This window comes from Sciurus vulgaris (assembly GCF_902686455.1).
Source record: "Sciurus vulgaris genome assembly, chromosome: 8".
NCBI classification, from domain to species: Eukaryota; Metazoa; Chordata; class Mammalia; order Rodentia; family Sciuridae; genus Sciurus; species Sciurus vulgaris.
Window position 1 is genome coordinate 140,053,710 of NC_136468.1, and position 27,734 is coordinate 140,081,443.

Sequence of the window (27,734 nt, forward strand, 5' to 3'; positions counted from 1 at the left end):
GGATGTGCGGGTGGTACGTTTGGTTGGACGGATGACTGGGAGGATGTGTGGCTGGGTGGATGGATGTGCGTATGTTTGGTTGGCTTGGACGACTGGTTGGGTGGAGGAGTGGTCAGGTCTCAGATTCCTGAGCGTAGGACTCAAGGCTTAACAGAAGTGCAGGACCCGGATCTAAACGTGACTGCCCTCCGCCTTCCGCGGGTGGAGGTGGGGTTGCAATGGTGATCTGAGAACTGTGAGTGGCTGTCAGGGCCTGGCTTGGATGCTACATCCTCCTTAGATGGTCCCTCCCAGAAATCACCCTTCTGTCCTTCTAGAGTGTTCCTCGCTCTCGATGTGTGGGGGGAGCTGGACTCGTCCCTGTCCACAAGGTGACAGCACAGCTCCTCCTGTGGGAGCCGTGGGCTGCTTTCCCTGTGGAGAGGTCTGGCCTCTTCGGTCTCTTCCGTGGACTTTGCCTCCAGAGGCCTGGAGCTGTCTCCAACTGCACAGAGAGGCGTGTCCTTGGATGACCGTGCACAGGACACCCCGGTGTCCCCTGAGAAGGGCCTCGAACAGAACTGTGGTTCTGGGAGTAGGGACTTAAGCCGTTCCGTCTCCCTCACACTTTGGGAGATGTTAATTGGGCCAGGAAGCTTGGTCACTCAGAGCCCTGCTGAACGCAAACCCACAAGCTTGACTCTGGACAACTCACATGGCAACTGTGGCTTATGGAAAGACAGTGGCTTTGAAGCCAGGAAGGCCTGAGGTCAGCTCTGCCGCTGCCCCTCTGGAGTTACTCAGCACATGTCAGGTGGCCTCTTGTTTCCTCATCTGTAAAATGGGCTGAGGAGGCAGCCTTGCAGGTCCCTGGTGAGGACTCCAGAGGATAGACAGAAGGAGCCTGTAAAGGGGAACCGAGGTTGCTTATCAGCCTATGGGCTGGGAGGCAGTTTTTGGAGAGCAGAGTGGACGTGACAGTCACCAGCCTAACGAGGGTGACAGGTTGGAAGAATGTCCCTCTGCCTTTGTGGAAGGAACAGCTTTGCGTTTCTCTCTGCCGCCGGCAGCTCGTCTCCAGGTTGGGAGCAGATGCTGGAGTTGCCGAGCTGTTGACCCTGAACCTCTCTGTGCCCCCAACAAACCCACACAGTCACAACAAGAAGCCGTGCGGAGTCTGAGCCCAGGGCCGGTTGGAAGCTGTAGCTCGCGTCCATGGCAAAGGCCACGTCCGTTCTCGCCCGTCATGCGTCCATCTGTGAATTCATCCTGCAGTTCCGACGACTTCCCAGGCTTGTCATTGGGAGGAGGCGAAGAGGACACAGCCCTGCATTTAGGACACTCTTCTGGTAGCAGGATGAGGACCCCTGCTGTGGGGAGGGGTGTATTCTAGCTGTCAAGCACCAACAGTGTGTTCGTGGAGTTGGGAGAGGACTATACTCTGGGGTGGGGAAGAAAGAAGGCCTCTGGGGCAGAGAATCAGAGAGAGAGCTTGCATGAGCAGCAGGAGGTCAGAGGGCGGGGAGCTCACTGCCCAGGCACAGAAGGGCCTGGAGCAAAATCTTCCAAACTTCGACACGTATCAGAGTCTCCTTGTGAAACCAGCTCACGGGAAACCAACCGATTGCTGTGCCAATCCCTGTGTGCCATTCAGTGGAAGCGGTGATAAGTGCTGTGGAGGACTTATAAGTGTTGATGGGGAGACAGTAGCAGCACAGGGATCTCATTCGTCTTGACTAGGATGGACAGGACACAAGCAGAGCTCTGTGGGATGAGAGGAGCGTCCAGATGCATGTGGTAAGGGTTCCAGGGGAAAGGATGGGATATGCAAAGGCCCTGGGGTAGTGAGCTTGGTTCATTTGAGGAGCAGAAAAATGTCGATGTAGGCTTGGAATAAAGGGTTGCGAGGTTCTGATCGGGAGGGAGGGCAGAGCCTGGTTGCCAGGTGAGACGCTTGGGTTGTACCCAGCATGCATTCTGCAAACAACTTTTGGCGGGAGAGTAGAGGGGGTTTGATGCTACGGGGAAGGAAGTTCTCGGGTGCCATCTCAGGACTGTAGGCCTTTGTCTCAGGTCACAACAATGTCTGAGTGGGAGACTGTCCAAGCTCAGTGGGACAGTACTGCTCACTGGTCTGAAGCAGACTCTCAGCAAACCCTCAGCCCTCCATGGTGATTTTATTCAACCTCCACACATATCTGGAAAGTAGGGAGAGAGCAGGCGTGGCTTTTAGCTGATGGAGAAAGAAACACTATGCAGAAGGGGTTCTATCCATGCCATCCAATATGGTAGCCACCGACTCCGTGTGACTCCTAAAGCTAAGTTAATTTAAAAGGAAACTTTGAATTTAGCTCAGTCACGTGTAGTCATTACATTTCAAGGGCTCTGTAGCCATGTGTGGCCACCGTGTCGCCTGTCACAGATATCCAACATCGCCACCATCCCAGAAAGTTCTATCAGACGCGCCAGCTTACGTGATTCGCCAAGGGAGGTTGTATCTGCTGGTTTGTGAGGGAACCAGATGGGACCCTGGTCTCCTGTACACGTCCCAGCTGGAGCTCCTTTGAGCCAGGGCCTCCCTGTGCCCGTGGTGGCCACGTGGGCTGCAGGGTTTATTTGCTTTGGGCACAGCTGGCCAGGATGCTCACGCCTCAGCCCCGAGCCCCACCTGCCTGGCTGGCATTTGCTTCTAAACACGACCCTGTGGCTGGGATTCCAGGTGCAGCCAGGGAAATCTGCAGATGGCTCCTCTTGCCCGGCGAAGCCGAGACAAATGTGCAAACTTAAATGGGATCTCTTTGCTGCGTCCCCCTCCGTACGCCCTCTAACAGTAATATGGGAATTTTGGAACTCAAGTCACTCCCAAGAGTATCTCATTTTTTTTTTTAAACCTTTCATTTCATAAGTAGAAGAATGATAGGACTTGCCTGAGACCCCCCAGCCCGGTGCCAGAGCCAGTGGGTGAATCCGAGCTCCCAATGTTGCCTGGACATTTGGAAGACGGGGTGACAGGCCGTGGGGTATCTTAGCTGGACCATTTTTCTGCTTGACTTGAACTGTATTTTGGGGTCAGAAACATTCAGAGTGTGTGAAAAATGTATTAAATGGAAAACAAAAACCGAAATCGATGGAACAGCTCCCTGATTTCCCATCCAGAGCCGATCTGCCTTGAAGGAGGCCCAGAGTGGTGGTCATGTCAGGAAGCGACAAAAATCCTTGTCAAATAAGATGAAGCGGATGTTCCGCAGCCTGTGGAGGCTGCAGCCTCGGCTTCCTCCCGCAGGTCCCCCTGAGCTCCACTCCTGGGGCCAATGTCAGGGTCAGCATCCCTGCGTCCCCCTCCCACCTCCACGTCTGCCCACATCTGGGCCTCTTTTCTTCAGAAGCCTGCCTTTTCCATTTGGGACAAGTTCCGAAAATCTTAGTTACATGGTCTGCTAAATATCCAACCCAAGATTGAGAGGAACCGGCTGCCGCCATGGTGGAGGGGTTCTGTCCCTCTTCTCTCAGAAACGATAGCCACTGGCCACGCGGAGCTGCTGAGCCTTTGAGGAAAGGAACTGAATTCTGATTTTTCTGGAATGATCTTTTGGTTTTAGAAATGAATATTTAATTTACTAAAGCGAAAGAAACCATCTTTTTACTGCCTTATACTTTGAAGTTCAGGTTACACAGTATTATTTTATTTAATCACACCTGTGGGGCGGGGGGGTCTTGTATAATGTTCGCTTCCAGTTACAACCTTAATTAATTGGGGATCTTCAAACAATTTAAATTGCATTTGTAAATTTTTGTAGACAGGATTATTATCTATTTATTTATTTTTGTGGTCCTGGAGACTGGACACAGGGGCTCTCTACCATTGAGCTACAGCCCCAAGTCTTTTTTCTTTTTAAAATTGAGATTGGGGTCTTGCTAAGTTGCTGAGGCTGGCCTTCAACTTGTGATTCTCCTGCCTCAGCCTCCTGCACACCTGGTGATATACAGGAATTTTAAAAATACACTGACTGTTGATAGACAAGCCTGCTCAACTACTGACATAACCTGAGAAACTTCAAAAAGTAAACTTACAAACATGCCGAGCTACAAGTTGCTTTCCAGTGTTGCACCTAAATAGAATAACGTTTCAACTTAAAATACAGGTCCAAATGAGTGAGTGAATTATACATTTCAAATCAGAGTCGGAAAGGCGAAATCTCACTCTCACTATGTAATGTATTAAAAAAATATAAAAGACTCAAAATGCATACTTCAATTCAGACATTAATATTATGATTTTAAATACCTTGAATAGGTCTACAATTCATCCCAGATTTTCCCTGAACTCAAAGATGCTCATGAGTTAAGGGTATTAGTTTATCTCATACGAGTCGAGGGTTAAGTTCTGATGAAGTTTTGGGGGTGCGGGTTGAATTAACTCTCCGATGGCCTGAGGTTGTCTCATGACTAGAGATTTCAGTGAGGATGTTGTCTGGATTTTTTTAACCAGCGGCCCTAAGATACCTGTTTATCACCGTGTGTCCGTGACCCTCGCTCACTCTCTTGTGGGTTACTGTGTGACTTAGTTACCTTAAGTGTAACTGCCAGTAGCCACGCGCGGTGGGAAGTAGCCTCTCTGAGCTGCAGATCCGGTTCCCAGCGGAGACCTGCATTCAGCTCCTGCGTCTTATCCTGGATTGTTCTGGTCTTACTCTGCTTGGGATCTTTCTCCCTGGGCTCAATGCAATGACCCATCATCCTCAGGACACACACTCCCTGGTTGTGTTGGCCTGCTCCTTGGGTCCATCCCCTTGTCCCCCTTGCACAGGGACACAGGCGTGGCCTCCCTGGCTACTCTGCTTGCTTCTCCAGCCCGGCACCCGCCAGCTGCCTTTTTTTTTTAAAAAGACAACACCATCGATCTTTCTCACTTGCCAGGAGGGTTGTAGTTCAAAATGTAGGTACAGAGGGTAGCCCCACCCCGGAAGCATAGATTTCCCTGTGCAGCTTGGCCCTGGTGAATGATTAAGAGGAGGCAGGTAGCTGTGCCGTCTGGGCGGGCTGGGCCGTGGGACGTCAACCAGACTGACAGTGTTCAGTGGAGGTGCCATTTGGGCTCAGTGTACGTATGAGTTTAATGGATCCGGCAGGTCACTCCCTGAAAGCCAGCCCTGGCCCGAGTATGTGTTATCACCCATTTCCTTTCCGTGGGGGCTCTTCCTGTTTCCAGAGACCTTGGGAGTGGTTACTGGTGTGACTCAGATCCGATCACCCCTGGGGACCCTGTATTCTCATCTCCCACTGTTCCCCCCCTTCCTGTGACTGTGCACCACTCTGCTGCCCCTTCCCAAATTTCAGCCCCTCAATTCTCTTGCAGTACGTGGGATCACCTAGTTGGCGCCACAGTCTTCACGGTGGATGAGGACCGGTCTCTAGTAGGGCCGGGCCTCCAAGCCCACCTGGTGGTTCTGAACCTCACTTCTCTCTCAACTCTCTGGGGATCTTGTTTAAAAGAAAAGAGACTCTCCTGTCCCTAGGGGTGTCTGGGACTTGGGCTGGGGCTGCATGGGGGCTCAGCATGTATATTTTTAACAAGGTCTCAAGGTGATACTGTAGCAAGCTCAGTTGGACAACTTTGAAGTGTGGTATGGAAATAAGGAACAGGACAGGCTTGGGGGCAGCTTTGTCCCTGGTTGTTGTCCATGTGACCTTAGGCTACTTCTTTTATCACTCCATGCCTCTGTTTTCTGACCTCCAAAATGGGAATAATATGATTCTTAGCCCTTAAGGTGCATGTCTCTGTGTGTTAGTCTTCCATTGCTGTGACAAAATGCCTGAGATAATCAACTTAGAAGGAACAAGGGCTTTTTTGGTGCATGCTATTAGAGATTTCAGTTCATGGTTGCTTAATCCTGTCACTTTGGGCCTGTGGGGAGGCAAAACATCCGGGCAGAGAGTGTGGGGTAGAGCAAACTCACCTCCTGGCAACCAGGAAGCAAAGAGAGAGGAAGAGGCTGGGGTCCCATGTACCCTTCAAGCTTATACCACCAGTGACTACTTCCTATCACCAGGCCCCACGTCTTCATGTTTCCACTACCTCCCAACAGTGTTGTCAGCCAGGGACCAAGTCTTCAACACGGGACTTATGGGAAACATTTACGATCCTTACCATAACAATATGACATTCAAATAATATTAATAAAACCCTTAGGCCACGTTTGGCACGTAGTAAGTCCTCCCTAAACCTGAGCTATGAATACCATTATGAATATATTATGACATAACACTGTATTAATATCGCATTAGTATCAACAAAGGAGTAGGCACAGGGCTGGCATTCAAAAACGTCAATGATGTCAGTTTTACTACTATACGTGCAGTATGCTATATGAGTGTCATATTTCAAATTATGCGTTATGTGAATTATCTGTGAAATACCTATGAGTCCATCTACGACTGTGTTATGTGATACACGATATAACAACAGATTGCTATAGCATGAATTTTAAAATTATAATGATTCCGTAAGGAAGTTAGGACTGGACCTGGCTTCTAGTAAGCGCTCATTAATTATCTGAACTCTTTTCACTATTCTTCTTATTCATGAGCAGTCAAAGTGTAAAGGTAAGGAAAAGCCACCCGCAATGCTGAGGCTTGGACGTTAGGACCTGCTGCAGACAGATGGGACCCCTCTGCCTTGGCCGGGGGCGTCCTGTTTTCACTGGGGTCTGGGCTGGGGACACAAGGAAGGCCAGGCCTCTAGCCCTCCCTCTCTGGGGGATTTGCCTGCAGATGCAAATAGGAGGTTACTTGAGACTTTCTCAGTCAAATAATTTTCCCTGTCAAGCTGGGGTGTTATGACAATGGTCGCCCTGGCAACCACGGAAGGCCTCAGGCGGCTGGCTGCAGCCTGGACTTCACTGCCCTGGTGGGGTGCGATAACCCCGGAGCCCTGGCCACACGGCTCCTGCGGGAGGAAAAGGACTTGGGATTTACTTCCAGAGGCCTGATGCCCGCCTTATCAAAAGGCCAAGAAGAACGTATTGAGCACCAACTGTATGCCAGGCGTGGCCCTGCGCGCTGGGGAAGAGACAGGCAAAGCCGTGCCTCTCCGGAGCCGGCAGTCGGATGGGTGTGGGGTGCAGTGGGGGAGGTGTAACCATGGAAACCAATAAACAGCATCATTTGTGAAATAGCAAAGTGCTCCCAAGGAACAGGAGCAGGGTGGCAGTGTTGGTGGCGCTCAGGGGTGGTCGGGAGGAGGAGAGGCCCAGAGGGGGGAGAGAGTGCCCTGTGTGCCCACCATGGCTGGGGGGGCTCTGGGTGGGAGAAGCGCACACAAGGCCGGACCCTGTGGATGCGGGACCGCTGGAGAGGAGGCTGCGCTGCGGGGTGCTGACCGGCAGCTCGAGGGAGCAGTGGCCGCTTATCCGTGGGCCACCCCTGAGCCTCACGGGTGGGAGACAGCCCTGCCCCTGGCATTGCTTCCAGGTGTGGACACAGGCTCCTCAGTGCGTGCCGGGTTCCTTCTGGAGGTCACCGCCTCCATTTGCTTTTGGAAAAGAGCCCCTGAGGCTGACCGTCTTGGGTGCTAGCAAACCGGCTCCTCTGGACCAGCCCGCAGGTCTCCGGGTTCGCCCGGCTTTAGATTTAGTGAAGTTTCCCGTTTCACATCAGGGATTTCAGACACGATTATTTTTAGCTCTGTCACATGTCTTGACTTTTATAATTTTTTTTTTTTTTTTTTTTGTTTATGCTGCTAAATTTACCACCATGCTAATACGGAGTACAGTAATGAGGCACCGAGGATGATGCTCGGAGGGAGCGCGGCCTGCGGAAATTTTCCATCTGCTGGGAAAGGTACCAGGCTGCCCCCTGGTGTGCGGATGGAGAATTGCCTCTCAGCGGTCCAGCTCCATCCGTCTGGCAACCAGTGACCCTCCTACCCGCAGTCAGGACTCTGCACCTGTCAGTGCAGGCTCAGATGGTGGCTCAGCTTAGATGTGCACTGTCCAGGAGTCCTGTGCATGCATGCGTGTGTGTGTGGAACCATTGGACTCTTTTGCACTCCAGCTCTGCCTGGACTTGAATTGAAGGTGACCTAGAAATCAACTAGGTTGCCAGGCCCGGGGAGGCTCTTTTCTAATTGCTTCCCCATCTTGGATGGTCCGTTTCCAAGGGCATGGAACTGGGAATGAGGAGGTCAGGAGTTCAAACCCCGACCAGGCTCTTGGGCTATGTGACCTTGGGCAAGATTCCAACACCTCTGGGCCTCGCCCTTCTGTAGAATGATCACTATCTAACACCCACGACAGCACGTTCACAATACTCAAATAAGGAGGCGTTTCGGGACCAGTTTTGGAACTGATGTAGTGATGGAAGGGGTGATTTCAGATCAATAGCTGAAATTCACCCTGCTGTGGGGGTGGGGGCGAGTCAGGGTCTTGTAATCCTTCTGGGGAAGGGTCGACTTTTTTCCCAACAGCTACTTGGCGGCCAGTACTTTTGTAAAATATGATAAAGGGGATGTCCTAGGGAAATTAAATGGCACGCACACCCCAACAAAATACAAAGCTTACTTTGAGAGAAAAAAAAAAATTAGACCTAACAGACATAAAGTTATTTGATCAAATAGCTCTCAAAGTGTCTAAATCCTGTACCTTGATTTCTGTATTTCTCTGGTGGGGCGAACAACTGTGTCCAGGACTCACCTGGAGTAGCCCTGCCCTTAACGGGGGGCTGGTGTGTAATGGATTTCATATCCCTAGCTCTTTGTATTCAGAAAGCACCTGAAAACGCTTTGAATCAACGGGATGGGAGGCCTTGCTTTCTTTCCCTTAGTGTAAACATGGAACCCCGTCATTACGGTCCTGTGATAGGGGACCACTGCTTTGGAAGAAGCTGTTGTTGCAATTTTGCGTCCTAGATTCCCACGCTGAGCCGTGGTGGCTCATGGGTTCTGGCTCCTACCATTTGGCCTTGTGGTTTGTGTTTGCTTGGCCGTCTTCCCCTTTAGGCTGGACTGGGCGGACTGTTCTCAGAGCTGCTCAATAAATGTCTGTTGCACAGATGAGCCCCCTGCCCCCCACACAGATCGCTTGCGGAGGGAGCGCTACCCTGTCTCTGGAGCCTGCTTTCTACCCCATTTTAATGCCTGAGGGCCCAGATGCTGAAGGCGGTCTGAGAAACGAACCTCCTTCATATCTGAAGAATTTGGACAATAGATGGGTGTTTCTCAGAATCACTGGGGTGCTTGTTGGTACTAGGGATTCCCAGGTTCCCTGATTTAGGGCTTCCAGGGAATAATGCCTACAAGTTTGATTTTTATCAAATGTCGCCAGATGATCCTTGTCATTCAGAAATTGAGGAAAGAGAAATAACATTAAATATCTGGTAGCTTGGGAGAGTTGCTTAAGCTCTGTGCCCTTGATTTCCTTTTCTGTAAAACGGGGGTATTACTAGGATTATTGGGAAGATACAGGGAAATAATGTGTTAAGTGCTCAGCAGAATCCCCGGCATCGATTTAGGTCTAAAACTTACCTACCGAGATGTCTGACATGCAGGATGGCCCGCACAGCATTAATGTTAGCAGGTGTCTGATTTTCATGAGACTTGTAATGAATTATCATATAGGTAATTGATTCAAGCTTATAGAAAAATGGTAAGATACAGATGTGTAGAAATAGGTGAATCTTACCTATAATGACCAAGAGGTAAAGTTGCTAGTGTTTTGCAGAATTTCCATTTGGTCTCTGCACATTCAGAAAATAGCATTAGACTACGCCTGTTGCTTTGGCTGCTGTGTCGTTTCTCTTGGCAAAAGATCGTGATGTTCTTTGTGTGTCAATAAATAAGAGTTCAGTGGGCTGGGAGTGTAGCTCAGAGGGAGAGCACTTGCCTAGCATATCCAAGCCCTGGTTTGATCCCCAGCACCATGAAGGAAAAAAAGAAAGAAAGAAAGAAAACAAATGTTTGTTAGAGTCAGGTGCATCCACTTAGTAGTTTGGTGACCTTGGACCAGTTACTTAACCTCTCTGGACCTCGATTTTCTCTTTTGTAAAACGGGACAGTAATTAGACCTATACCATTGTGTGGATTAAGTAAGAGAATCCATCACGTGACCTGCGCTGCGTGTGGCTCAGAAGGACTCCCCGCTTACTGACAGCCACACTTATGCTGTGACATCAGTCTTGGGGTACTGGTGGAAACAGCGGCTGGTTTCCAGAGTCTGCCTTTGGGAAGTCCTGCATGATCTGCCCGGCCCAGCTTCACCCTCGTTTCCTGAGTTGTTGCCTGCTCACCGTCGCCACACCCTTGTCCCCAAAGGTGGATCTTGTTCCCCCCGCCTAAAGCGGAAGGCTGGAACCTGGGGCTGCCTCCCCACTCCATCTGCTCCCTGCCTCTGCCCCTCCCATTTCTAAAGCCTCACAGTGGGACGCCCCAAGTGCTCCTTCAACGACCTGGACCCAGGCGTGCAGGGCAGGAGGGGCTGAGCCTGTCCTCTGCATGGACGTCCTCTCCTGCAATGCCTCCGCAGGCCAGTGAGGAAAGGCGACATCCCCATTTTACAGATGAGCCAAGTGGAGGCTCAGGGAACTGAGTGATTTGCTCAGACCTCAGAACTAGAATCGGGAAACCCATTTCTCCCCAGGACCTGCAAAGCTTCCGCGAGGAATCGGGTCCTCTCTCTGCCTCTTGAGGGGGTGGTGCCTGACTTTCAGATTTCTAGATCTCATATTTCTGGGAACCACGCACAACTCCGAGTGTGGCATCCTGGTGACGCGATGCAGCGTTGGGATCCAATGCTACGCCCCACTGCCATCTGTGTGGCTCTGTGGAGACGGACAAGGGGATTAGCGTGTTCAAGCCTCAGTTTTCCCATGAGCAGAATGGGCTCAAAATACCAGCCTCAGAACCCGTGTCGCTGCATGGATCGAGGCTGGATGAACACATCCAAAGCCCCAGCCTCCGGCGCCAGGCACGCTGCGGCTGTTATTCTCAAAAATGCTGTCCGGTGGTTGGCCACTCAAACTGCCCCCATCACACGCTGCGCACGTCCCTGGCCGTGGAGCCAGGTATCAGAGGAGCCCCGCATGCAGAAGACTAAAAAGAATGAGCAGTCGTACGTGCACTGCTGTGGGAAGATCTTCAGGGCCTCCTGCTGAAAGGAGCAGTGAGCGTCACACAAATGCACGATGCCATTCGGGTGGAAAGGGAGAACGCTGCACAGAAACCATACTGCTGGGCGCGGTGGCGCAGGCCTGTGATCCTTGGAGGCTGAGGAAGGAGGATCGCAAGTTCCTGGCCAGCCTCGGCAACTTAGTGAGACTCTATCTCAAAATTTAGGAAAAAAAAAAAAAAAAAAAAAAAGACACCCAGGACGTGGTTCAGTGGTTGAGCTGCCCTGGGTTCAAAAAACAAACAAACAAACAAACAAACAAACAAACAAACAAAACCAAATGGCTCACAGCCAATGGCCAGGCAGCCACCGGCTGCCAGGTGGGCTAGGGTGGCTGATGGGGATGTCTGGGAAACCTTGAGTCATCTGTCACCCTTCAGCTGACTAGCTTGGGCACATTCTCAGGCAGAGGGTAGGGACTCAAAGCAATTAGAAACCAGCCTCTATTGGCTGAGGCAGGTCACATGACCAACCTCATTGAAGGGGTGGGACAGGGGCAGCGAGTTAACTCCAAGTCACGGGGCACAGAGGCAGGTGGCCTGAAGGACAAAGCTCGTCTCCACCACGCTGGATGGAAAGGACTTGCGGGCGGGAGGAGCCTGGGGGAGGGACAGAGAGGTGTTCAGGGAACTGAAGGGAACAAATGCGCTCAGGAGGGAAAAATGGAGTAGAGCGCAGCCCAGAGTCACAGTCCAAGGAGTTGGGGACACTAGCGTTTCCCAGACTCATCTTTTTGATGCTACTTTTTGTATTTTCTTTAAACCAACCCAATTTTTTTTTTAACAGGTGTTTTTCTCTCTGATACTGGGTGTTAACCCAGGGACACTCTACCACTAAGCCACATCCCAGCCCTATTTTGTATCTTATTTTTAATATTTTTAGTTGGAGATGGACACAATACCTTTATTTATTTTTATGTGGTGCTGAGGATCGAACCCAGGGCCTCATACCTGCTAGACGAGCTCTCTACCACTGAGCCACGACCCCAGTATTTTATTTAGAGACCGGGTCTCCAAGAGTTGCTTAGGGACTCCCTAAGTTGTTGAGGCTGGCTTTGAACTTTCGATCCTCCTGCCTCAGCCTCCCAAGCGGCTGGGATTACAACTGTGTGCCACCGCGGCTGGCAAATTTATAGATATTTAAAAATCAATCTTGGTTGGATGATTGTAATGGAAAACTGGTATGGCTTGCCCTAAGTGGAAGACTATCTAGAAAATAAATACAATAAGAACAAAAGTGTCGTTAAATCGTGATTCATATCGTTACCTGCTCAAGGCTCTGAATCTGTTCGGCTCTTTGTTATAAAAGGAGTTCAATCTCTGGTAAGAAAAAAAAAAAAGAGCCTTTCAAGTGTTGGACAACTGTTGAAGACACAGTATCACCTAACAGACTGTCTCTGTGATACAGTCAGGGGCTGGAGAGGGATCTGAACAGGGAGGAACGAGTCCATTACGTGATGCAGTTATTTAATGCTATGCCTGGGTATCACCTGAAGTTATCAGTGTCACCTGCAGTTGGGAAATGCTGCTTTGGAGAATGGGTATTTGAGAGGGTTTGTGGCTACGTCATTACTGCCGTTCAGCTTCTGGGTTTAGCCTAGATTTCCAGTGTTCTGTGACCCTGCCTTTGCATTGATAGGGAGGGAGCCCAAGACCTCGCTCATGCTAGGTAAGCACTCTGCCACTGAGCTACACGCACGAACCTTTAAATTTTATTTTGAGACAGAGTCTTGCTCAGTTGCCCAGGTCAGCCTTGAACTTGTGATCATCCTGCCTCAGCCCCCTGAGTAGCTGGGATTACAGGTGAGCCCTAGGGCACTCCGCCCTAAATACTTTCCAAAAGGTGGACAATATGATGTGGCTGGATTCCCATGTGACATTGTTTCCTTTTCTTTCTTTAAGACATTGACGTAGCATTGCTATTTTTTTAAAAAAAGTCCAGATCCTTATTCCTCAGCAGTATTTGAAATGCAACCCAGGCATCCACGGGTACTGAATTAGGAACAATAAAACTATGTATTCTGGGCTGGGGAGATAGCTCAGTTGGTAGAGTGCTTGCCTTGCAAGCACAAGGCCCTGGGTTCAGTCCCCAGCACTGTAAAAAACAAACAAACAAACAAAAAAACCAAAACTATGTATTCTGAAGAAAAGGCTGCAGAGAACTACTTAACAAAAAAAACCCGATTTACAGAATTTGTTAATGAAGTATGCATGCTTTACTTTCTAGTAATTTCTGTCCAGTGTGTGGATTTAAATCAAATTGTATTCATTTCGAGATCATTTAATTAATGAATCAGAAAGGCACAGTGCTTTATTTTTTAAAATTTAAAACCAATTGAAAGTGCATACTCTTGGAGAATAATCTGTACTTTTTAGACCTTGCTTCAGTTTGGTTTTTAAGGAATATTATTTGTTTTAAAGCTGATTTTGATTTTTTAAAAAAATACTTGTTCTGAATATTGGCCATGAGTAAACGTGGGGTGTGATCCCCTTGGCTGATCGTTGAAGCTCCCACAGATCAGCCCCTGGCTATGGTGTCCTGAGACCCTTCATTGGTACTTGGCATGGCTTATTTTTTTTAGCCCTCAAATTCTATGAAATAGGTACAATTGAACCCTCATCCAGGCGGCAAAACTGAGCTTCACAGCACTTTGGTAACTTGCTGGCCGTCCTTTAGCTACTAAGGGGTCAGAGTTGAGGTTGCCTGATTGTAGCACCCCAGGGACCTCATGTGACCTCTCATTCTCACACACTGGGAAAGAAAGGAGAAAAGAAAAGCAAAATTAAGTGTTATATAGCCGATTTCCCTTTCTCTGGCCCTCTGTGGTGTTTTTCTGTTTTTTTTTTTTTTCCCAGTTACTAACAATCCCTCACGTTAAATCAGAGCAAAGGAAACAAGCTTTCTAGATATTCTTGCTGCTATGAACAAGCAGCCGTTCTCCCAGACTGAGAGAGCCATTTTGCAGTCACCTGAGATGCTTTGCCCTGTGGTGAAGCTGTAATCCTGAGACCATCTCCTGTTTCCTAAAATTCATTAGCATAGGCACAAAGAGAGGTGGCAGTTGGAACAGTTTTCATATCTAAATCTTTTCCAGAAACTCAGGACTGACCTTGATTCTCTGTAGAAAAGATATCAGAAGATAAACTCTCGGTTAACCACATTCTTCATGGAATCCCCAGAGCCTAGGGTAGTAGCGGGCATACAGGTGGTGCTTAGTAAATAGCTGTTGAGTGAACCAAAGGTTAGGTATATGGACAGAAGTGTGAACAGGAGACCTAAACCAATTATTTAATTGAAAATATTCTAACCTCAGCAAAAGCGAGGTGCTGAGCAACCTCAGTGACACCCTGTCTCTAAATAAAGTAGGGCTGGGGAGCTGGCTCAGTGGTTGAGTGTCCCTGAATTCAATTGCCAGTACCAAAAAAAAAAAAAAAAAAAATTTAAATACCGATAAAGCAAAGCAACATGATCCAAAAATTAAAACAATGTATCTGTAGAGTAAAAAACAAATATCCCTTTTATGCACCCATATCCATATTTGCTATAACAGCTTACTGTACTCAGCCAGATATTTTTATGTATTTCTAGGCCTATATTGTCAATACACGCATAATTTAAAAAATATAAATGCAATCATATTATACAGTGTGTTTTGTAATTTGCTTTTCCCCTGGAGATGAAAATCTTGGACATTTTCTCAGATCAATATGAGTCAGTCTGCCTTATTTTAAAAAGATTTATAGTAGTCTACTCTATGGCTGTACTTTAATTTATTAATATTTAGCTCTTCTGTGAATGCATTTTTTTTTTTTTTTTGCATTGGGGATTGAACTCTTCAGGGGGAACTATAGCACTGAGCCACATCCCCAGCCCTTTTTGTTTTTATTTTGAGACAGAGTCTCACTAAGTTGCCCAGGTTGGCCTCAAACTTGTCATCCTCCTGTCTCAGCCTCCCGAGTTGCTGGGATGATAGGCATGGAGCACTGTGCCAGGCTTAATGCATCTTTAAAAAAAAAAAAAAAAATTGTTAGCATGCTTTTAAAAACACAATACGGGCAACAATAGCCAGCCATCCTCTCACCCATCCGTACCGGAAGTATTTCAGTAGGGAGGATTCCTAGAAGCCAGATTCCAGGATTGGAAATGCATGAGATTAACATCTTGCCATTGCCTGACCCTCTTGGGACATTCTCACTGACCCTGGAGAGCAAGAGGGCTGCTAAGCCTGTCCAAACCTAGTCTTTAAAAACAGGGCAACATTTTCCCAGCTAACAGCAGGTAATACACAAACATTGCTCTGGAGAAGGAAGATGGGGAGCATTTCTAATATTGCTATAGAGAGGGCAACAGGAAAAAAAATAGATCCCCCATAACCTCACCCCCAGAGATGGCTACTGCTGATGTTCTGTTTCCTACCTCAGCAGACTTTTCTAGGCTCCTGGATGCAGGGAGTTTTATAAACCACCTGCCACATTATTTTGAACGTCGTAGCATATACATTTATCGTAATTGTTTACATCCTTGTTGAAACACTAGGCTATTCCCATTCTCTTATGCTTTATCAACATGGAGTTACATCTTCATGAATATCCTTATTTTTTAATTTTTATTTTTTTTAGGACAAACCCACAAAGCGGCATTGTTCATGAGCTATAGGATATGAGGGCCAGGCCTGAGCTATGCGTGTAATTAAAAAATTTGCTAGTCGCCCCCTTGGAAAGGAAACAGATGGAGTTAATTTTGAGAGGACATTGAACCCGACAGACCCACAATATTATCGCTTACGCGTGTAATCGGTACCAAAATATCAGTGAGTCTTTTTGACATTTATTTTTCTCAGATCTTGGGAATTGGGTATGGCCGTCATATTTACAGCATGTCTCAATTTAGTGTTGTTCGACCCAAACGGGAAAATGATATTTAACAGATACAAAAGATCACACTGCTTCAGTTTTTCCATTTCAATTTCAGTGAATTAAAATGAAATAAAGTGAAAAAGGCTGTCTCTCTGTTGAATTGGCCACCCAGGGCCGGTGGGCTCCCAGCTTGGACATGTGACCTAGAGGTTAAAGCGTCGCTCACCGCCTTCTCTGTGTGGGATGCAAAGCTGAGTCCAGGGTGTTCTAGATCTAGGGCTTAGAAACCCACTGGCAAATCCACTGGTGCCGGAGAGACTTGAGTCCCAGGATTGCAGGTGCCCGCTCCCCAAGACCCCCTGCTCTGTTCTTGAGATGTTCACACGGTCGCTTGAACAGAGGTTTGGACTCTGCTGGGAGGAGATGTCGCTGCCCTGCTTGTTTGAGACAGTTGTGTGATCACGGATGAACAGAAGGCATTTCGCCCAGAGTGGTGACCCCTTTTAAGCCGCTTGAGTTTTTTTATGCTGTGGCCTTGGTCCTGCCCTGGCCCAGACTTGTTAGGAGAGATGGGGGGGGAGTCTCACCAAGTCCCCGAAGCTAGGGGTGCAAGTGTCCTTCCAGGTAGATGGTCACGTGGTGGCGGTCACCGATTCATTCTTGCTTGGTGTCTCTCTGTGGTCCATATTAGGGTTTGAATTAAGGTTTCCTCAACTTCCTGTGTGGAAGTCCTCATTCCCACTCAGAATGTGACCTTATTTGGAAATAGGGTCATTGCACGTGCTATTGGTTAAGATGAGGTCATACTGGAGTACGGTGGGCCCCTGATGCAATGTGACTGGCGTCCTTATTAAAAAGGGGAGGACCAGGGATGTTGCTCAGTGGCAGAGCCCAGGCCTAGAATGTGCAAAGTCCTGAGTTCAATTTTCCAGCACCGTTAAAACAAACAAACAAACAAACAAACAAACAAAACCAGGTATCTGGATACAGACCTGCATGTGGGGAGGCTGCTATGTGAAGACTCAATTTATGGTGTCACGGGCCAAGAATTTGCCAGAAGCCAGGACACAGGCCTGGGGCAGATCCCTCTCTAGATCTCCAGAGGGAACATTTCCTGCTGAGGCCTTAACTCAGACCTGGAGCCTCCAGGATTGTGAGCAGGTGTTTTTGATGGTCAAACCTCCTAACCTGTGGCCTCTGTGACAGTGACCTTTGCAAGCTACCAAGGCCCACAACGCGACCCATTTGGGTACACCTCCATCCCCCGCAAAGGTGCTCGTTTCTAAGTTCTGCATGTGATAAATATTGTAAAAGCTCATTGTGATCTCTGATACTTCCAAGAGAATTACTTAGGTGAATTGTGTTAAAAGAGACAGATGGAATCGGTCACCTTTTCCATAGCGAAGATTTGAGTTTTAACGTATTCAACTCTCCAAATATATTTTATTTATTTATTTATTATTTTTATTTTTAAAAATTCTTTCTTTTCAGAGATACATGACAGTAGGGTAGATTTTGACATATTAGACATGCATGGGGTGCAACCCATTACAATTTCGATCCCATTCTTGTGGTTGTACACGATGTGGAGTTACACTGGTCATGTATTCATATATGAACTTGGGAAAGTGATGTCCTGTTCATTCTACTATCTTTCCTATTCCCATCCCCCCTTCCCGTCATTTCCCTTTGTCTAATCCAGTGCACGTCTACTCTTCCTATCCCTGTCTTCCCTTGTTGTGGGTTAGCATCCCCGTCTCAGAAAAAACATTGGCCTTTGATTCTTTGGGACTGGTTTATTTCTCTGAACATTGTTTTTCTCCCGTTCCATTCATTTACTGGCAAATACTGTAGCTTCATTCTTCTTTAGGGCTGAGTAATATTCCATTGTGTATATATGCTACATTTTCTTGATCCATTCATCTGTCGAAGGGACCTAGGTTGGTTCCATAGCTTAGCTATTGTGAATTGAGCTGCTATAAATATTGATGTGGCTGTGTCACTGTAGTGTGCCGATTTTAAGTCCTTTGGGTATATACAGAGGAGTGGGATAACTGGGTCAATGGTGGTTCCATTCTAAGTTTTCTGAGGAATCTCCATAGTTCTTTCTAGAGTGGTTGTATGGATTTCCAGTCCCACCAGCAATGCATGAGTGTATCTTTTCCCCACATCTTCGCCAACCTTTATTGTTGCTTGTGTTCTTGATCATTGCCCTTCTGACTAGAGTGAGATGGAATCTTAGTGTAGTTTTAATTTGTATTTCTTTACTTGCTGGAGATGTTGAACATTTTTTTCATATATTTTTTGATTATTCATATTTCTTCTTTTGCAAAGTTTCTGTTCAGTTCCTTTGCCCACTTATTGATTGGGTTATTTGGATTTTTTGGCCTTCAGTTTTTAGAGATTTTTGTATATCTTGTATATTCACGTTCTACCTGAGGTGTAGGTGGTAAAGATTTTCTCCCATTCTGTTGGCTCTCTGCCCATGTTCTTGATCGTTTCCTTTGCTGTGAAGAAGCTTTTTAGTTTGATGTAATCAGTTGATTCTTGATTTTACTTCTTGTGCTTTAGGAGTCTTGTGGAGGAAGTCTGTTCTTGAGCTGATATGGTGGAGAGCTGGGCCCACTTTTTCTTCTAGTGGGCGCAGGATCTCTGGTCTAATGCCAAAGTCCTTGATCCACTTTGAGTTGAGTTGTGTGCAGGGTGAGAGATAGGGGTTCAATTTCAATCTACTACATGTAGACTTCCAGTTTTCCCAGCACCATTTGTTGAAAAGGCTGTCTTCTCCAACACAGCTTTATGGTGCCTTTGTCTAGTATGAGATCACTGTACTTACGTGGGTTTGTCTCTGTGTCTTCTATTCTGTGCCTGTGGTCTTCGATTCTATTTTTGTGCCAACACCATGCCGATTTTGTTACTAGAGCTCTGCAGTGTAATTTAAGGTCTGGTATTGTGATACCTCCTACATAACTTTTCTCACTATGGATGGCTTTGTCTCTTCTGAGCCTTTATTTTTCCAAGTGAATTTCATGCCTGTTTTTTTAAATTTCCATGAAGAACATCATTGGAATTTTAATGGAAAATGTCAGAAGATAAACTTTTAAGGATTTTTAGCATTAAAAAAATTTGAAATAGCATTTTTTTTTTTTTTTTTTTTTCTACTGGGGATTGAGCCCAGCGGGGCTTAATCACTGAGCCACATCCCCGATCTTCTGGGTAGAAATGGCATTTAGAAGCCAAGTCCTGGGCCCTGGATGTGCTAAATCATACTGTGGGTGTCGGTGGACATTTAGGTGATTTATGTTTGTACGTGTGAGGTTTGCACACACACTCACATTAACATCTATTTTCATATTTATGAGTATTTTCACATTAACATTTATTTTCATGTTTATGAGTATTGGTAACCAATATCTCTAATTCTAGCCAAGTACCTCAGGGTCTCTTCTAGCCTGTTCCCTCTCCACGTTGGTATCACTTTTCTCAAACACTGATAAGAATCACCCTCCCTGTATCTATCTGTTTGCTCAGTCTACTGTTGTTGGCTAATCTCCCAACTTCACAGGGCTGTGGCCTGGCTGGGACACTGTCCTCAGGGGTGTGTGGGGGGTGTCTTCCCACCCTCCCTCTGCCACCTGCTGCTGAAGATTCATTTACTTCTTTTTTTTTTTTATTTTTTTGTTTTTTCTTACTTCTTCGTTTTCATGCATCCACCTCAGCAAATAAATTATTTTTCTTTCCTTTCTAGTACTTTTCTGAGTTTCGACACCTCATTTTTGAGATTTTCTGATTCCAATTTAGATGATTTTTTTTTTTTTTCAGATTTTGTCCCTCTTTTGGTTTTAATGTAATTATCGGCGTGTGAGCGTTACACACAACAGTGGGGTTCATTTGGACGTAATCATACGCGTCACATCTTTTTCTTACAGAGCTCTGAGATGGCAGGTTACAATTTTGTTCTGCTTCTGTTTTCCTGGGGTGCCTTTTTTGGTGTCTGGGCCAGTTATTCCAGTCTTCTCCTAACGTTGAATGGGATTTGATTCCTTGTATTCATTAGCTATTGCTGTTTTAACCCATCACCCTAAAATCCAGTTGCTTAAAAGAAAACTATTTATTATCTCGCAGGATTTTAGGAACAGTTTATCTTTAGGAGCAGTAGGGCTTCTGGCTCAGGGTGTGTCCTGGGCCCTGGGTAAGAGGTTGCCTGACGCCTCCGTCAGGGGAAGGCCTGACTGGGGTTGGAGGATCCGTTCTGAGAGGGGCTCCCTCCCATGGCTGTAGGCTGGAGGCCTCAGTTCCTCACCACCTAGGTCTCCCCATAGCCCTCTTGAGCATCCATGTGGCATGGCAGTTGGCTTCCCCCAGAGGGAGTAATCCAAGAGAGAATGAAGAAAGAAAGCCACAGTGCCTTTTATGACCACATCTCCAAAGTCCTATAAGGTCACTTCTTGCATATTCTGTCACTGAGTCTCGCCTACACTTACGGAGAGGGGAATCGGCCTCCATTTCTTGAAGGGAGTAGTATCAAAGCATTCACCGGCATATCTGAAAACACTATCCTTTCTCCTTGCTCCCTCTTATAAGAAACTGATTTTCTCGACCTTTTAGAAGGAGGTGAGTTTCAGAATTATGTTTCCAACTTCACAGATCTCCCTAATTCAAATAAATAGCAAGTACCGAGTGGGCCTACCATATACATTCATGGGCGAGAAGCTGGTTTTGACCACAGGTCTCTAACCCGTGTGTCTGGTCATGATCTCTGACCCTCAGCAGCCCTGATTGGTTTGGTTCATCTTAGAGTCTCATAAGCTCAGAGTCATTTCTGATTCTGTATCTGAATATTCAGACCTTAGTACATTCTTGCTCCCTGGCAGGTGCATGAGCTGTTACTGTCACAAAATACCTGAGATAATCAATTTAAAAAGAGGGGAGGTTTATTTGAGCTCCCCGTTTTGGAGGTTTCAGCCCGTGGTGGGTTGGCACGATAGCTTTGGGCCTGTGGTGATACAGCACAGCCTGATGGGAGGGTGTGGAAGAGGTAGTTGCTCACCTCATGGTGCCAGACTTAAAAGAGAGGAAGAGACCAGGGTCCTCCGGTTCCCTCTGAGGATGTGTCCCCAGTGACCTAGTCCCACCCACTAGGCCCCGCCTCTTAAAGACTCCACCCTTTCCAGTAGCGCCCCGCTGAGGGCCGTGGCTTTAACAAATGGGGGACATTTGAGATCCACAGTAGAGCAGCAGGAGGTCAGTAAAGACCTGGTGACTCAGGCAGAGCTGCGGACATGTGGCCTCACCTCACAGGGGATCTTATAGACGTGACTGAGGATCTTGAGATGGGGGCTACCCCAGATCATCCGGGGGGTCCAGTGTCCAAGAGGGAGGCGGGAGGGCGAAGTCAGTGGCAGGAGACCTGACTGACGCTGGCATCAGGAGCTGAGTGACGTGAGGAAGGGGCCAGGAGCCGAGGACTGCGGTCGCCTTCTACGGACTGAGGAGGCGGGGACGTGGGTTCTCTCCAGGAGCCCGTGAAGCACGGCCCTGCTGACGCCCAGGGAGGCCGGCTGTGGACTTTTGATCCCTGGCAGTGCTGGAGAGGAAGGAGATGTCGTTTTAAGCCACTGAGTGTGTGGTCATTTGTTAGAGCCGCCAGAGGAGACCCATCCACCCTGCAGGTCACGACCTCCTTAGGAGGGGGCGCCAGATGCTCTCCGACTTCCCCATAGGCAGGAGGCTCAGTGACAGAAACCCAAAATGAAAGGAAGAAAATTGGTGCAAATAAACGTGTCACTGCAGAGCCCAGGGTCGCTCTGGGCCCGGCTGATGGACGTGGTCAGGAATGCCTCTCCCGATTTCTTCTGGTGGGTGGGCATCTCCCACCAGATCCTTGACCACAGCCGCAAGTGCTCCTGGCCCGGGAGGTGGGCTCCAGGCGGCCCGCTTTCATCACACCACCCGCTGCCCCAGCGGGGCCTGAGGGCTGTGTCCGCGTGCCTGGGTCCTGGGATGGTTCTGCTGGGTCCCTTGTTACGCTTGATCCAAACACAGCTGTTTGACCAGGCCTGGGACACACGCCCACCTGCGACCTGGGGTGGTGGGGACCACTTTCATCCAGGGCACAGGGGCTGAGAGGCCCAGAAGAGAGGTTTCCCATGACACAAAGTGGAAATGGAGACCAGCATGGAGAAACACCCTCTCTGGTCAGCCCAGAGTTCCAGAACCATCCAGAGCTCCTGACAAATGTTGGTTGCTTTGAAATGCCACAGGCACCTGCCTATCCAAGGATTTTAATTTTGTTCCATTTAATCATCTTTATTAAATATGTTTTAAATCACATGGATAATATCCTCTGGGCAGTTATGGAAACAATGTAAAAACTACCCATAAAGAAACACGTGACCGTTTTGTCCCCCTCCCGCCCCAGCGCAGAAGCTTGGAGCTCATTCTTCACGGTTCTTTCTCTGCCTGGGCGAAGGTGCATTGCCTTTCTCTTGTTTGTGCTGGTTTCTACAAAGCTAGCCACAAAAAGTTTCCTTTCACATGTCTGGGCATCCTGCCAGAAACAGGGGTTCAGGCCCAGCTCATTTTTAAAAAGCATTTGTTAATTTGTGAATACTTGCATACAACTTGCAAGTTCAAGAGCGCACAGGGGCGCCAATAAAATATTCTCCCCTCTCTCTTCCCATCTTCCCTCCCCGCTTCCCTGGAGGAGCAGGAAATCTGCTCCTTTGGACGCTGCCTTTACAGAGTGACATCCCTAGACACATTTTCCGTGAGAATGGGAGAGGACTTATTTATCAGTGTGTCTTAGACACCTATTTTATGGCTGCAGAGAGTTCTTTTGTGTGGTCGCAGCATCTTTTTATCTGATGAGTTCCCTGCCGAGGATTCCTCAGAGTATTTGTGATCTTTAGCCTTTGCCAACAGAACTGTAAGAAAATATCCGCGGACACAGCTATTTCATGCAGGGTGGATGTCGGCAGAATGAATTTCTGGAAGTGGGATTGTGGGGTCAAGCTCTATATGCAATTGAACTGTGAGTGGGCACAGCAGAAGGGCCTCCCCTAAAGTCCATGCCAGTCCCCATCCCCTTCCCCACAAAAAGAAAAAATCAGAGTCTTCCTCTTTGCCTCATCACCAACATGGCGGGGGGGATGGGTGCTATCTTGGTATTTTTTGTGTTGCTGTAATAAAACACCAGAGGCTGGATACTTTATAAAGAAAAGAAATGTATGTGATGGCTGGAAGGTCCAAACAACATAGTGCTGGCTGCTTCATCACATGGCAAAGTGCTAAGGGAACCAGCCAGAAAGGACCAAACATGGGAGGTGGCCTAGCTTTTTAACAACCCACTCCTGAGAGAGCTAATGTGGTCTGGTGAAGACATTCATCCCTTCTGAGGCTGACGCTCTCATGACTTAATCAGCCTGCACCAGGTCCCACCTCTTAAAGAGCCAGCCAGCACCTCTCCGCATCCGCACCTTGGGGGCCACATTTCTGGCCTATGGAACTTTGGGGGATGCACTCAAACCACATCTGAACCGTAGCAGGTGGAACACTGGATCTCGCTGTAGCTGAACCAAAATCTGTCGCTTGCAAATTGGAAAGGTTTGGGTGGGGGACGGCCTGGGGTTCCCGCCTCTGCTCCTGGTATGGTGCCTCTGAGACGTGTCCTTGTCCTTCTCTGTCTTTGCAGAGCAAGCTGGTGAAGTACTTCAGCCGGCAGCTGTCCTGCAAGAAGAAGGTGGCTCTACAGGAGCGCAATGCGGAACTGGACGGCTTCCCCCAGCTCCGGCACTGGTTCCGCATCGTGGACGTGCGCAAGGAAGTCCTGGAGGTGACTGGAGGCAGCCCTGTGTCCCTTGCCCCTAACTGGCCACAAGCCACCCTTCTGCTGCTCCTGGGGTGGCAGAGTTTTAGCTGTGCCTAGCACAGTCCCTAGCACATAGTGGATGATGGCACACAGGATCTCCGATGTGTCTGAACAGGGCTCCCACTTAGACCAGCGCTGTCCCATGGAACTTGCTGCTGTGTGTATTATTTTACATCTGTGCACTTCTGATACAACAGCCACTAGCCACGTGTGGCTACTGGGCGCTGGAGTGGTGGTTAATGCAAGTGGCCGAGGGACTGAATTTTTACTGTGTTTCATGTTAATGTGGCCAGTGGCCGCCATATTGGATGGTGCCTTCTTAGAGCATTGATCTTCCTATCAGTTAAATGGGCATAATCATGGTCCCTTCTTAAGTATCTGGCATGATAAAGTGAGATGATCTATATACAATATTCAACTCACACTCTGGCACCTAAGAGCACCCAGTAAATTTCAGCTGATTGTTATTGAAAACTTTGGAAATAAGGCTTTGCAATGGCAAAACTAAGCCAGCACACTTGATGCTCTGTGTCTGCCATGGAGGTGGGGCATCCTGAAGCTCCCAAGAATAGAGGGATCTCTACCCTCTGGGATCCCAGGAACTTGTTCTTTCCAGCGACTGGTCATTCCTATAAAACCAGCTTAGGCCACTGAATGTCCAGTGCCAGGGTTTGGACTAAGGGCTGTGTATGAAGAATTTCAGCTGTTGAGACTATTCAGACTCCTCTCAGTGACCTTCTGAGTAGGTATGGTCATTATCCCCATAATGAGGCTCAGAGGTGAGGTGACTTGTCCAGCCAGTGAGTGGGAGGGGCTGGCAAAAGAATGGAGCTCAGACGGTAGCAGTATCTTAGGTGGGAAGCACCATGCTTTCCGCTCATGTTCCCTTGCTATAACCTTCCTGAGCTGAGCGGAAGAGGGCATTCACCCCTGCCTGTGGGACCAAAAGGCCTGTCTCCAGGAGCCCCTTCCTGCCTGCTGGAAGTGGCTTTGCCTGGTTTAGATCTGGTCCTCTTGGGCAAGCATCTCCTGCGACCAGCTCTAACATCCGGAGCTCCACGCAGCACCCCGTATTCCTCACCCCCTCCCCACATCTTGCACCTCTCACCAGGCCGTGCACGATTCTGGTTCGCTTATTCCAGTCCCAGGAGGCCAGGAGGGGCTGCTCACAAATACGTGAGAGTGCAAACAGCACGTGCTAATTCCATGGCCGGCTGCACCTTGATCAGAGACTTTGGGGAGCACTTCATTATCAAGTGTCCTTGTTCTTCCATGTGTGTGCATGTGTGTGTGTGTGTGTAGGACCAATGACCCTCAAGCCGAATTGGATGGGCAGGTACTTTTTGTTTGAGATGATTACTGCTCTAAAAGTTTTTTTTTTGGAACCAATGTTTGAAAGCTGAAAGGGTCTGCCTAAAAAAACCCAAATCGCAGGGCTGGGAGTGTAGCCCAGTGGTAGAGCCTGCTTCGTATGGGTGAGGCCCTGGGTAAAAATAAATCAATGAATAAAAAGGCCCAAATCAGAATTGCTCACCATACTACCTGAATCCTCCATCTCCGGCCTGTGGGTCCCTGAGGCTCCCCCCAGCTCCCGACTTTGCTCATTGGCATTTACCTAACTCTCGGGCACCGGGGTGTCTGCTCTTACCCTAGTCTCTGATCAGCTGAGTGAGTCCAAGTCTCCAGGCAGGGGCCGGGACGGGGCTGAAGTTCGGCTCTCTGCCTGCAGTTCACGCGTGTGTCCACCAGAGGTCCTCTCCTGGGGCGGGACGGGCCTTGGGAGAAAGCATTGAAGTGAGATGGCCCAGTTCAGCTCTTGAATCCACCCCACTCGCTGTGTGACCTAGGGCAGGTGATCTAACTTCTCTGCATTTTAGCATCCCAGTCTGCAAATGGTGATTAGAAGCGACCCACAGTTATGTTATCTTTGTGACCTTAAAAGAAACTCCATGTAAAATGCTTCAAACAGGGCGCCACCATCCCAGCTGCTATTATTTTCATGATCATCATTATGATCATCGTCAAACATAAGTGCATCTACCCCCTTCGCCCAGGTTCATTAAGACTTTCTTCATGTTAAGTGTCAGAAGAAATATTTTACCCTTTTTTATAATTCTAAATTTCAGTGCAAATTGAATATACATGTATTTTTAAATCGGAGGATTAAAGTGCACAGTGAGCCCTGCAGCGAAGAGGGTGCTCTTTCTGTGTTGTGGGTCATCCCCTCTGCTGTGATTCATCCCGTGCCTTCAGACCCTGGGTCCTCACCTGTGTTGAAGCGGGGCTTACCTGCAACATGTCTCTATTTAAGAACACTTCCAAGTTATCCTTCTCTGTCCTCTGTCCCCTGGCTCAGAACACTGGACGGAAAGGCACTGCTTGGTCTTCGGCTTTTGTTCCGAAGCTTTTTTGGGATCATATTTACGCGTGTTGATGCAGTTCCCTCTTTCCAGTCGCAAATTCAAGCGAAGATTTGCATTTTGCTGTAATACACAGGTGTGGCCACAAGAGGGCAGCAAGCGTCCACAATATCGCTCAGGCATCCAGAGACTTAAACGTCTTATTGAAATTATAATGTGTAAAACCATTAACTACCATTTAGTGCTATGAATGAAGGAACACACACATGCATGTACTTATAGATGTGCAAGTTCAGAAGTTTGACAATTTTGGGGATGTTTGCTTACAGGGCTTTGGGGAGAAGGACACCTCCATCATATTTCATTTGGGAATCCTGCTTCCTTTTTCTATTGCCAGCCCATCTGTTCAGAGTTTTCCCTTCCTGCACCCCACAATGCCCCAGCCTTACCCCTGGGCCACAGGACGCAAAGCCCTGCCCCATGGTGCTCAAACACAACTCCGGTTACATTTCCAGCCTGGAGCCACCCACAGACTTCCAGGCCCTTTGCTCCTGGGGTTCCTGAAGACCCAGTAAGCACCCTAGACCCTGGGTCTGGGGTCCAGAGGATTCCGAGAGTCGAGGGCAGCTGGGAGAGGGCTTGTTCTGGGTTCACGCGGGAATTGATGGAGTTCCTGCCGGCTAAGTCAAGCAGAATGAAACGGGGCCCTGCTTGATAGGAGTTCAGAAGTCGGCTGGGGAGACAGGCAGATAATTAGTGCTGTGCAGAGTACTGACCGAAGATTAAGCATATGTGGGTGCTCACCCAGTGTATACGCTTAGGATCCTGTTTTATAGGTGAGAAAAGTGAGGCTCAGAGAGGTAAGAAACTTGTCTGAGTGAGTGGCCAACCTGAGATTCAAACCCAAGCCCGTCTGACCCCAGATTCCCAGATCTTGGCAAGGCATTTGCACCGGGCACCACTAGAGGGCGGCATGGAGGCCCCACGGTGCCCTACTGACCTTCTCTGTCCCCGCTCCTAGGAAATCTCCCCAGGCCAGCTGAGCCTGGAGGACCTCCTGGAGATGACCGACGAGCAGGTGTGTGAGACCGTGGAGAAGTACGGAGCCAACCGGGAGGAGTGTGCGCGCCTCAACGCCTCGCTCTCCTGTCTCAGGAACGTGCACATGTCAGGTGAGCCGCACGCAGTGCAGAGACGCATCCCGGGGCGTCTGCGACCATCCCTGGAGATTCCTGCGCAGGCCAGGGCCACACAGTCAACCCTGGATCAGGGCACAGAGGCGCCTGGGGTTTGTGGGCTGGGAGAGGCGAACTGGGTGGGTCTTGAGTTTGAACTTCTGCCAGAGGAGGACACGCGGAGGTTGTAGGGCGTCTGATTCTGGATAACGGAGGTCCTGAGTGTGCCTGGGAGACCAGGGTCTTTATTTTACCATAGATATTCTGAAGTGCCACTGTATTTTGGGTCAATGTCTAGCTACTTATTTTTTTATATAAATGCTGTGCATTCCTGG

General features: G+C 48.4%; 1 protein-coding gene across 4 annotated transcripts in view; it reads left to right on the forward strand.

The window, feature by feature from the left end:
• KSR2 (kinase suppressor of ras 2) overlaps positions 1-27,734 on the forward strand; it is a gene marked incomplete at its 3' end in the record, with an annotated part of 403,959 nt that overhangs the window by 59,526 nt on the left and 316,699 nt on the right. For all 4 annotated transcript variants that reach the window (XM_079151534.1, XM_079151533.1, XM_079151531.1 and 1 more), the window contains 2 exons: positions 23,688-23,828; positions 27,246-27,396. In XM_079151534.1, coding sequence (XP_079007660.1) covers positions 23,688-23,828; positions 27,246-27,396 — 292 coding nt within the window. The remainder of the gene's footprint in view (positions 1-23,687; positions 23,829-27,245; positions 27,397-27,734) is intronic.